The 12527-nt window shown below is 41.1% G+C and overlaps 1 protein-coding gene across 13 annotated transcripts in view; it reads left to right on the plus strand.

The window, feature by feature from the left end:
* chl1b (cell adhesion molecule L1-like b) overlaps positions 1-12527 on the plus strand; it is a 106062-nt gene that overhangs the window by 58049 nt on the left and 35486 nt on the right. For 9 of the 13 annotated variants that reach the window (XM_021322619.2, XM_021322594.2, XM_021322611.2 and 6 more), the window contains exons 3-11: positions 3437-3454; positions 6191-6299; positions 6504-6694; positions 7497-7619; positions 8062-8232; positions 8489-8512; positions 8600-8711; positions 8872-9053; positions 11498-11629. In XM_021322619.2, coding sequence (XP_021178294.2) covers positions 3437-3454; positions 6191-6299; positions 6504-6694; positions 7497-7619; positions 8062-8232; positions 8489-8512; positions 8600-8711; positions 8872-9053; positions 11498-11629 — 1062 coding nt within the window. The remainder of the gene's footprint in view (positions 1-3436; positions 3455-6190; positions 6300-6503; positions 6695-7496; positions 7620-8061; positions 8233-8488; positions 8513-8599; positions 8712-8871; positions 9054-11497; positions 11630-12527) is intronic. The other 4 variants (XM_021322603.2, XM_021322637.2, XM_021322608.2 and 1 more) reach the window with 3 other exon arrangements.

Consider the following 12527-nt stretch of genomic DNA (forward strand, 5'->3'; position numbering starts at 1 on the left):
ATGTCACATTATAATCAAATGTGGTTTATCAAAAATGGCTCGTAAATCCGAATGCATTGTGATGAACTGGTGCTTCCTGGGGTGAATAAGAGCAAAAAACAAGAAGACTTAAAGCAGGACTCAAAAACGGGAAGTATGTTGCTTCTGAACTAAAATGTATTATCTATTGTCTATTTTTGCTTAACCTTAAAAAAAATTGTCCACTCAGTAGCCTAGCAGGAACGAATAGTAGCTTTGCTTCTATCAAGCTAACAGTCCATGGAATTTATCTACTGGGGATCATTTTACTAGTGCAGTTTGTCAGATAAATGCCGTTTATTCACAACCTAGGAAGGCCAATGGTGGTTCTGTTGAATGCACTGCGAAGGAGATGGATCGTCAGGATGTCATCCCGTATTAACCGTGTGAAAACTGTTAATGTTTTGTGTCCATTTTAAAGAAGCATTACTGCTCCTGTCAGATGATGTGATTTTAAAACATTTATAAACGGATGAATCAGGCTTTTTATTTCTGTGAAGGCATTCTGAGGTCTCTGATCATTCACCTTATGAAGACCCTTAAAAATAAAAGATCTGCCGGGAATGATTTAATTCACTTTGCCAGGGCGGATTTCTACCCGTTTAAATGAGACATATGATCGCCCTGATCGTTCCTAGAAATGATAGAAAGGATGAGAAAATGGCCTCAGCTAATGAAAGAACCTGAGCTGACAGAAAGGCGTCTGCAGTGTGAGGTGCAGAGCAGCTCTTTTCTATCGGAATGTTGGAGCACATCCAGGTTTTTCTTCTCTTCTTCACAGGCAGTAGATGTCCCAGTAAAAGAAAAAAAAAACTATTTTTAAACATAATGTTTGCAAGGACTGATATACAGACTGCCTAATGAGCCACGCCCATATGGGGGTACGGCTCGTCTGTGGTGTAGCACATTGTTATTCCAACTGATCAGCACTTCTTGTTTTCACACTGCTTACCGTACTCTTCACTTAGGATCAAAGCATAACGTGTAACAGTGAACGTATTTATCAGCTGCTTGGTATGGTTTTTTCGTTCAATATAGATGCAGAGCCGTAACTATTAGGCCAACGTTAAATAAAGACAACATCTGATACCACAGGTTAATACTTTACATTGGAAACATATACAGTTTGTCGTATAATAACCACCAGCTGAGATGTGCCTAAGTACTTTGTGTGATAGACCAATAGAAAGTGGTGGATAACTTTGACGTGGAAGGAAAAAGTACAATCTGAAAAGTGTGGCTTGTATTTGTATTCAGCCCTCTTGGCTTAATTACCACTTGATTCAAGTGTGGGGCAACCAACAGCCTTCAGAAGTCACTTAACTTGTAAATAGAGTCCGTCTGTGTGGATAATGGCAGCTGTTCTGGTTCTGGCCTCAGACGTTAGAGAACATTAGAGAAACAACATCATGAAGACCAAGTAACCCAGCAGACAGTTCAGAGAGAAAGTGGGCAGAGAAGTGCAAAGTCAAACAAAAGTATACAACCATTTTCATGTAAAACGTGCGCTGTTCTTAGTACAACACATCGGTGCATTAGTAATTGACCCATACTACATAATAATTCAATTCAGTTCAGCTTTATTTCATTTATATAATGCCAATTCACAACACGTCGTCTCAAACCACCTTACAAAGTCAAATCAAATCAGACAGGTTGGTCAAAAAGTTTCCTATCTAAGGAGATCCAGTAGAATACATCAAGTCTTGACAAGCAGCATTCACTCTTCCTGAAAGAATGTAGAGCCACAGTGGATAGTCGTCGGCATTGTCCGATGGCTTTGCAGCAATCCCTCAAATTGAGCATGCATGAAGTGACAGTGGAGAGGAAAAATTTAACAGGGAGGAAAACATCCAGGAGAACCAGACTCAGTGTGAATGATCATCTGCCCCAACAGACTTTAGAGAAGACAGAGCAGAGACACAAAACCACAGAAGCACACATTGATCCAGGAATCCTTTCTATGTTGCAGGTTAATGGCAGATGATCTGCCATTAACCTGTAACATACCGTAAATATTTTATTTACAGTATTACTGCTCATAGAGGCAGTCGGTCCGTGTGTCGCGCACCACCGCACTGACTGCGCACGCAAGGAACCCAAGGAAACCACACTCAATCAGCGCTGCACCCCACAGCAAGCACTGGCCCATGCAGGTGTGGCCCAGATGTGCAGGGAGCAGCAGAGCAGAGCAGACTCACATGTGCTATCCGTTCCTGCTCCTGCAGTTGCAGGATACGACAGATAGCTTTACTCTATATTGCCATGTGTTGGTACAAAATAACTTTTTTTCCATTATGTAATGAAGGAAAATAGAACATTTTCAGCGTTTCGTTTGATTTTAAAGCAACTTTGGACATCTCAAGGGATGGTTGCACTGAATTATACCGAAGCGTGTCAGAGGAAAGAGGGTTGAAGAGAAATGCATGCCGCACTTTTTTAGATTTTTATTGCAAAACGTTTTGTAAACCGTGTATTTTTCCCTTGTACTGTACAGATACACACTACTTTGGTCACACGACAGTAGTTGTAACATGACAAAATGTGAACAAGCTTAATGGTTAGGAAAAAATTTTGAGTAAGTGCTGTCATGACTGAGATGTATAACATTTAAACCAGAATAATTGTGACCAAACAGCAGGTGCAACAAGCACAGACTAATTTTGGAAGAAATCATGCCAGATCACGCAGGTTGATTTTACTTCCAACTGAAAAAAGAAAGACTTCTCATTTGAAAAGCTGTCATTAAAACTATCTTATATGAACACCTGAAGACCAGAGCAGTGACATGGTGATAGAAAGGTTGAAATGTCTCTTCTGGGAGACGCTACCAGCTCAGCCCAATTCGCTGTTAGGGGGTTTGAAAGTGGAAATCTTATTTTACGTTTCTTTGTTTTTCTTTTTAACAAGTCATAATCATAGTTGAAGTGGATAAAGATGCGTTTTGATTGTTTGTTCTTGTTATGCACACAGAGTTTGACCTCACATCGGTTTATCTGAATAAAAGTATTGAATAATTTACAGAGAGATAAATCACACCCTAGAGATCTGTTACAGCTGTCAAGCATCATGTGGACTGAAAATATTTACAGACATGATCATGTTTGAATCGGGTGTCTGCCTCTCGCTGTGTTGGATCTGAGTGTCTCTCCCAGTTCCCTTGGAAACGCGTCTCAAACAGGCCCCTGTAAATTATTCAGAAACATCTCTGAAGGGCTTGAGAAAACCAGGTTATCTAAAAAGGCTAATGGATTGTCGGGATCACTGTCACACAAGCCTCTTGATTGTGTGTTTGTGTGTGCTTCAAGCCTTTCGTGTTGAGAGAACACTTCTGACAGGCAGGGATTATTCCCAAACTGCTGACTGTTTTTTTGTTTTGTTTATTTCCCCCCCCCCCCTGCTGCCATGGATTATGTAGTTTTGGGTCATGTAAACAGTAAGTTCACTCTGCATTACCGTTGTTGGTATTAAAGAGTCCTCCGTTCCCTCAGCAGCATCTTTACTTACACTCATATGTTCTGGAAGTCATCAGCATCTGCCATTAATCCATAAAACTTTTTTTTTTTTTTTTTTTTTTTTTGACGGGGGTCAGCTTCTTTGACCCTAATCTTTATTTCTACATACTGTTTCATCAGATTGTGTTGAGCATGTTTCATTTCACCGCATGTCATGATCACATGAGTCTGGCTGGCAGAGTAAGACCAACACATTTCTTGCCCTAAAGGGGTGGACAGTCTTTTAAAAAAAATGATTTTACTGCATTCACAGTATTTTTTTTGATACAAAGTTAAAGACAAACTCATAATCACATATTTTCAAAGATTTATGTTCTAGTGAAAAGCTAACATCCAACAAAGAAATACAGCAATCCAACAAAACTGCTCCTTCTGGTGAAGAATAAAGATGCATTTGCAAATCAGTGAATTCATTAAATGCATATAATTTTATAAGTTGCATATATCATTATTTTTCTCCTGCTAAAATGTTATTTCATGGAACAATTTCAATGAAGTTTAGGGTGTAAAGTACCACCTCCCAATTCGGATAGCATCATGCATAGAACTTGATTCAGGTCAGTTTATGAGTTTAGCACCGATTCACATCAGGTGTTCTGACAAAGCATGAATGTATATATATATATATATATATATATATATATATATATATATATATATATATATATATATATATATATATATATATATATATATAAATCACTTCGGTCAATGTCATTTTAAATCAGTCCAGTTCATTGCACTAAGTTCAGTTAAAATGTTCCATTGCAGTCCAGTTCAAATTGAATAAATCATGAAATGCCACCAGATAAAAAGTGGTCTTAAGGTTGGTTCACACGGCAAGATTGTAGATTTTCAAAGCCTGAGAGACCCCACACATTACAATAAAAAACCGTAGCTATAACAGGTTTGCTCACACCGTATGGTGTCCGGTCACACGGCGAGCTCAACACACCACACACAAACAGATTCCACTCGGGATCATTCAGACATCGGACAGGAAATCTTGTGAAACATCTCAAAATCAAACGTGAGTTTAGAGTAAATAAACATGGACACTTTAAGCACTAACAACACCTTCCGCAAATATTTTTCACCCTGATAAAGTTGTTAAAAACAACTTTTAGATAAATTTGTAAATTATAGCTGGAGCCTAATCTGGTCCTGAAAAACGTGGAAAAAGCCAACCTTTAATTTAGACAGTGCAGAAAAACTCATGTTGAGAAATACTTTTTTTTAGCACTGGTGGCAGAATTATAAAATAAATGTATATTATTGAAATAAATGTAACTGAAGTCCTTTTGGTAATTTCTATTTTACTTTATCCAGCTTAGCACAGTATATATGAACATTTGTGTAGTGACGCATGACTCCATGTTCCCCTGGGGATGACACAGAGACCCACTCTCCAAATGGTAGACAGGATAAAATCCTATTCGAGTAAGGCAGATGTGTGTTGGCCTTCATAATCCATTAGATGACGACAGGAAAACAGCCTAAACGTACTTTTGATCCAGGTCTGCATGGTGGCATGAGGATTCAGGTTTATCTTGCTGCCATGCACGGTGACCTGGACGGTAGAAAAAAGTCACACAAGCTCACTGTTAGAGGACTGCAGTACAGATTGGCATCCCAGGCTCACCAAATCTCCACAATAATAAATGTTAAGGCATGCGTGTGCATCTTTAATATAGCTGATAATATCTGCGGAGGGTGCTGGATTTTTATTGGTGCACAAATCTGAAAAGCTAATGCTAGAAAGAAAAACGCTGCTTTTAGATGTGCAGCTCTTAATAACGTTGCAATCGGCCATAGCTTGAAGGCGAGCATTAAATCCACTATGCATTAAGCTTAATTAGTTCCTTAAAATTCCAAAAACCTAAGCAGAAAGCCATTAAGCAAGAAATGGCTCCAATACGCTGGAGAGAGCGTGAATCTTCTCTGACCCCTGCACCGTGTTGCCGCGGCGTGGAGAATCCATTAAGGGATTAAAGTGAATGCCGGCACGGAGACGCGGCTCGTGTGATTAACTCACGCAGCAAGTGTAAACACAAACTGTCAACATTCACAGTCCTCAAAGTCCGAGACAGGACAAAGTTCTAACAACGGTGCTTTCAGGCCGCCGATCCGCTCCCTGCTTGGGCGTCTCTGGAAGAAGTTTCAGCGCCAACATGCAGGAAAACCTAGTGAACAGGGTCTTAGCTGTTGCACAGCAGACATGAGCAACAGCTAGTTTTTATTCCTTAAATGAAGAATATGGATCACCTGGAGTATGACCGAACCGCCCACCCACCTGTCAACCTTCATGTGTGAATCAATCATCATCATTTAAAGCTTTTTATTTAGTGCTGCATATAGACTAATGTAAAACTAGACACCATAGTGCAGTGGTTCCCAACCTGTGTGTGAAAATATCCCAGCTAAGATCAGGCTAAGTCCAAATCCATCAGTTAAAAGCCCTGATCTCAGTATAAGTGGAGGACACACCAAGTCCCCATATTCAAACAAATTTGGGACAGAAATCATGTGTTGAATTTGTTCGCAAGCTGAAGAGCCAGGTTTGGAAGCACTGCTGCAGCAGAGAGATGTTCTTTCATAGGATGAAGGCCTGCGCCGTGCCTTTGATTTCAATGTGTGCCCGATTGTTTGCTTCCCAGTTGAGCAGCTGCCCACCATCACAGATCAGGCTCCCAGCTCTCTCATCGCCTTCCCTTTTGATGAGAGCTTCCCCATGACGTGCGAAGCCAAAGGGAACCCCGAGCCAGAGTGAGTACCGAGTCTTCCAAACACTTCAGATAAGAGCAGCAAAGAACGGAGGGCTTCAGAGGCAGCCAAACCGTCGTCAGATATAAACAGCAGCCGTTTACCATCGGCGTTCTGAGTTAGAGCGTTCCCGTTTTGACCCGCGAGGAACAAGGAGGTTTCGGTTTCATCTGAAAGGCCTGACGCTTTCACGCTTCCTTCATGCAGATTCCAGTGGAAAAAGAACGGGGAGGATTTCGACCCTTATCTAGATCCCCGTCTGATGAAAGAAGAGAATTCTGGGACCTTTGTGATACCGAACAATGGGAACCTCACAGAGTACCAGGGAACCTATCGCTGTTATGCTTCAAACAAACTGGGGACGGCCATATCGAAGGAGATTGAGTTCATTGTGCCCGGTGAGTAACCTGTGTGTGTGTGGGGTGGGGGGGGGGGGCTATATTACAATGCCTCTCCCCTGTGACCGTCTCATTGTATCAGAAGTGGCTGGGCACCAGAGAGGCCTCAGACTCTTCATAGCAAACATATAAAACTTTGTACTAAAAAGGCATTTAGAGAATTCCATCCATTATTTGCAAAATACAGTTTCTTGTAAAAGTAATCGTACACATTTTTACAGACCACCATGTGTTTTGTGGGATTTTAGGTAAAAGACCAACACAGAGGAATGCATAATTTTCAGCAGATTACCAATGATGGTTTTCAACTATTATGAATATGAAGTTCTTAGATTCAGCATCTCCAGCCAGCTACCCACCCTCCAACCATTTATTATTCCACACCACAACTTCTAATTTTTATTATGAAACATTTTTTAAATCAGTGCATACAGTTATCGACGGTACGACTATGGATTGCTTTTTGTTGGTCTATCAGATAAAATGCCAATGAAATACATTAACATTTGTAGTTGTGACATGACAAATTGTGAAAATGTGTCACACGATGGTTCTGGGATCAGTTTGGTCAGGAAGCAATGGTCCAGCAGAGGTGATAGGGGAACACGCAGTGGTAGCTATAATCTGGGCTTTATTTCTGCTCAGCTTAAAACGCTACAAGCATCATTGTCCTGAATGAAACAGGAAAAGGCTCAGAAAGCCTGTCTTCATTTTAAGAACGATATTACTGCCCCCTGCTGGGATAGAGCAGAACTGCAGCATGGGTTATAATTTTTCATGTGTTTCTTCCTTTCTTTACTAGACGTTCCTAAATTCCCTAAAGAAAAGCTTGATCCCGTCGAGGTGGAAGAAGGCCAGCCTTTTATTCTGAAATGTGACCCACCCACTGGCATACCTCCCCTGCAGATCTACTGGATGACTATCAGTAAGCGATACCTTTTCTTCCCGTTTTCCATATTTACTGGATCGGAATGTGTGCAGTGAATATTTTACCACTGAATCATGTTATGCGAGGTATATTTAGACTGTAAAACACCTCTAAGCTGCAATAATCCCTTTAAATATCCCTGATCTGAACATGTGTCAGTATTTACAATCTCCTGCTGTACAGACAAACATTTAACTTTAAATCCAATTTGGGAGCTCCACATCGCCAGAGGCAATAAATGTGTCAGGATGCATTCTGACAGAAAAAAAAAAAAAAAGAATATGAATTTCTATGTTTTAATGCACCGTATTTGAAGGCATGAAATAATAACATGGTGTGATTTCCCCCGTCTCACTAAATAATTCCTGGGAGAATAGTTTATATGGGTTTTATTTGACCATAGGGATGTATCTAAGTGAAATTATCTTCCTGCCCTCAGATCTGCAGCACATCGAGCAGGATGAGAGGGTCTCCACCGGCCTGAACGGAGACCTTTACTTCTCCCACGCGGTGGAAAAGGACAGCCGAAGGGACTACTGCTGCTACGCCGCCTTCCAACGGATACGAACCATCGTTCAGAAGAACGCCATGTCTGTCAACGTCAAGACAAGTAGGTGCCCGAGCCGTCTTCAATCAGCCGCATGACGTAAACTTTATTCATCGTCTCCAACGATCACAGTGACGCTTCAAAAGCCACGTCGGTGTCATCCTGTCTGATTTATGCATGTCTTTTGTTTTTAGTTCTGTGGTTCAGTTTATTTATTTATTTATTTTATTTTTACTTCCCATGATTCACCTACATTGTCCTACATGTTCAACGTGTTCTCCTGTGTTGCACGTCGGTGTTTCACCCCCATCCATGTCAGGAAAAGGTGACGGGTCTGAAAGGGGTAAGTTAGAAGAGTGCGTTTCTAAGAGTCGCTTTTACCCGGCTTCAAATTTCTGTCGTGTCCTCAAAACTCTCTGCCGTTCACCAGCCAACGCAATTCTGGAGAGGAAACCCTCTCTTCTGACGCCCCCTGGTGACAGGTCGCAGAAAAAGCTGGTCAAAGGAGAGGACTTGCAACTGGAGTGTATTCCCGAAGGAATGTGAGTCACTCCACATTAAATTACGCACATGTTTCACCCAGTTAACTAAAATAAAATCCAAACCTCTTGGAAACAGGCTGTCTGTTCACTACTGAGACCCGGATGGAGTGTCTGGTGTGCTTTTTAAGCCTTAACTCAACCCTCCTCTGTTCCGTTTCAGCCCCACCCCGAAGGTGGAGTGGATGAAGATAGGTGATCGGCTTCCTGTTAAAGCTAAACTGGAGAACCACGGGAAACTGCTGATTGTTCCGAGAGTTGAACAGGAGGACAGTGGGAGGTACATGTGCAGAGCAAAGAACCCACTAGGAGAAGCAATCCATTACTTCACAGTGACAGTTGAAGGTAAAAAAAAACAAAAAACATTGTACTATAACATCGTGTTATGGTGTTAATAACTCTAGTTAGTTTAAATAATTTACCTGTCGACACATGTGTGATGATGCAGTCAGTTTTAGTCCTTAAACAGATATAGGAGGAGCTCAGATTCTTTTCATTGATGTTATTTTTACACTCATTGTCAGCATGAATGGAGGGATGGTCACAGGTCATTTTTTCTACGTTCAAGACACATCTGGACCCTCTAAGGGGCCCGTCTAAGTCAGATCTCAAGTTTGAAATCTCTGTAGGTCAGGATTCCAAACATGTCCTGGTTGTCCTGAATTATTACCTGAGCATTTGATAATTGTCTCTCTAGCTTTTAACATTAATTACCTGTTATCCTTTTATCATTTAATATTATTTATCGATCCAAAAATCTAAATGCTTTAAATGTTTATTGAAAATGGATCACATGTAATATGTGCCCTACCAGAAACACAGGCACTTATGCACTAAGAAAAATAACATAGGGAGATTAAAACCTGCTAATGTTGACTTTGTGAATGGAGCAAACAAGGTGTGTTGTATTTTTAATGACTAAGTTAAAAATAAGACATGGACTGTGTGTCCATGTCTTATTAACAGGACCTGTTAATATTTTAGTCACATGTCTTCAGGTCCAAGTCTTTTATGTTTGTGATTTATATGCAGCTCTAATAGAATCTCAAAATTGGGTTGCCATCTCTGCGATAATGTCATATAAATTTAGAATTTTTACTGATATATTCAAATCTTTGTACTTTAAGATGGAATAATAAAAAAATCAATAACGTTTAAAATCAAGCATTTTCTGCACAAGTTTAATGGGGATTTTTTTAATCCTCAGAGCATCATAATATTGGGTTAAATCGAACTGGAAAGTTGCAGAGAAACAACACACTTTCTGTAGCTGGTTTTATTTACCGTCCACAAATATTCTACGGGACTAAAGAAGGAGCACTGCCTTAGCTGGGTGGGGTGCTCCGGCTGGACAAAGACTGAATATATGTCATCGCTTGATTTTAACCCTATATTGGTCTAACATCCTGCCAGAATTTCATCAGCTTTTTGAAGGCAACAAAAAAGCTGTTTTTAATCCCTGACTTTCTAACCTTTATCCAAATATCAGTGGGGTTGCATGTTTATATTGGAGCCTGTATAGTTTTGATCCTATCTGTGGATTAGATTAGAGAAAATCTACAATATCAAAACAAGCCGAAATCTATCATTCTAAAGTAAGACAACATGATAATTGTTATGTCATTAGAGACAATTTTCAAGACGAAAACATTTGTTTATCTGTTTATCATCCGCAAGGTCAGCTTGTGCAATGCTTGGAGACTCTAAAAAAAAAAACAAATAAATATGAAAACAATGGAGATTGCAGCAGGTTTTCACAGTTTAATATGAATGAACAGCAAGGCTTCTGGATCAATGACCTTTGAACAGATGGGAGCAAAGTAGATATGACCGGGCATAATTTACGGTACCTGCCTATGGGTAAAAACATCTCTCACCTACTGTCAAGCACTGTGGGGCAGGACTGATGATTTGAGTCTGATTTGCAGCCGCCACACGGCCGGGCACCTCCCAGTCACAGAGGAACATGAACTCCTCTGTACGCCGAAGCAGCTGAACCATTGCTGGAACTGGACCAGCAGCAGGACAACGATCCAAAGCACAGCAGCAAATCTACAACAAAAAGCCTGAAACAGAAGCAAAGTGCTGAAATGGTCCAGTTAATGTTCAGACCTCAAGCTGATTGAAAGGCTGTGGGAGGGGGACCTTAATCGAAACCCTCAGACCTCAACGAAAGAAAACGATGTTGTTAAGCAAGAGCTGGCCAATTCTCTCCAGTATTTTTAAATTGTAGGTCATGGGAAACAATGCATAGAATTCATGGTAGATAAACTTTTGAAGGCACTGACGTGTTCTGCACCACTCACCATGCTGACGATGACAGAATGTATTTTAACGACAGACAGAGCCACCATGACGAGTACTTTAGATGCCCTGCTATTCAGGTTTTGTTAAAAGAGGACACCTGCACAGATGTCCTTGCAAGTCGCTCTGAGCAGGTGTTGTTGTTTGATCATATAATTCGAAGGTAACCCGAGCGCCCCTCTCTCTTTAACTATTACTTTGAGATAAGTGCCGTGTCTTTGATTCCCGTGGAGAATGATTTTCCGAGCAGAATAAGAAAAGCACGCGCGCGAGAGAGAATTGCACCCGGTGCTTTTATTGTGCCGAGAGTCACTGCGGCGAGGGGGTGCTCCTCTGTGGGTGCGTGTCTGAAGACCTTGGAGGGTGAGCGCAGCATCCGTTCACACCGCGTAATACCCGCTGACTAGGTGCGACTGTGTGCTCCCTCTGCAGTGTCTCCTTTACTCTCGCAGTTTGATAACATCGTGCTGACTGTGTGTTCCCAGAGCCTCCAGAGTGGGTGTCGGAGCCGGAGAGCCAGCTCAGTATGATCGGCTCAGATGTGCAGATCAAGTGCTCTGCCCGGGGGGTCCCAGAGCCCACCATCACGTGGAGGGTGAACGGAGAACTTCTGCAGGGTCAGTCCCACCGCGCTCTGCCTCGTCCGCAACGCCGCAGCTGGACCAATATATTTGAACTTTTGAAAAACCTGTATGTGGCATGCTCTGTTTGTATAACAAGCAAAAGAAGCGTCAGAAATCGGGAGGAGAAACCTACAGATTTAAATACTCTCTAAATCAAATTCAGTCAGCTGTATTTCCATCAGTATCTGGTCTACCTTGAGGGTAATCTAAAACCTAGCTGCCAATTTTATTCCTTTTATTTGTGATCCTTTGCAGTACTTCAGACTGAATTGTCTGTTTTCCACATCCTTGGGCTGGAGGATCGTGGTGTTGCCTCTCAATTAACAGAATGTTTGAGTATTTAGCTGCTAGATAATAAAATATGCAAATGTAGCTTTATTTGCATGAATAACATTCAATTTGTTTTTCGGGTTTGTTTTTTTAAGTAGCTAAATGCTTTAAAAGAAAAATAAAACACTTCACATCAAACTTTATAAAACGCAAAGTGTAATATTATATAGTCGTCTTTATCCAAAGCAGAAAAGAATAAACGTCTCCTTTCTTTTACTCCAGTTGCCTCCTTTCAGCCGTCTGACTGGGAGTGCATAGGTAGCAACAGGTTGGGGAGGGGGAGAATTGCATTACTATGCATCAGCATGTGGCTCAAAAATTAGGGATCGATCTTCCAAAATCTCATTCCAAACCACGTGATGGAACATTTGCTGTGCTTTTGAAATGTTAACATTTTAAATTTGGTTAACCTTGAAACCAGTAACCGACACAGGTACTGTATATTACAAAGACTCTCAGAGGCCCTGTTAACGTTTGCTTTAGCATTCTTCCTGGGCCAGATGACAGAAGCAATCAGTCACTTGCTGAGCAACAGTTGAGATTCATCTGAGATGCATTTCCA

The sequence above is a fragment of the Fundulus heteroclitus genome, chromosome 20 (assembly GCF_011125445.2).
Source record: "Fundulus heteroclitus isolate FHET01 chromosome 20, MU-UCD_Fhet_4.1, whole genome shotgun sequence".
Taxonomy (NCBI): Eukaryota; Metazoa; Chordata; class Actinopteri; order Cyprinodontiformes; family Fundulidae; genus Fundulus; species Fundulus heteroclitus.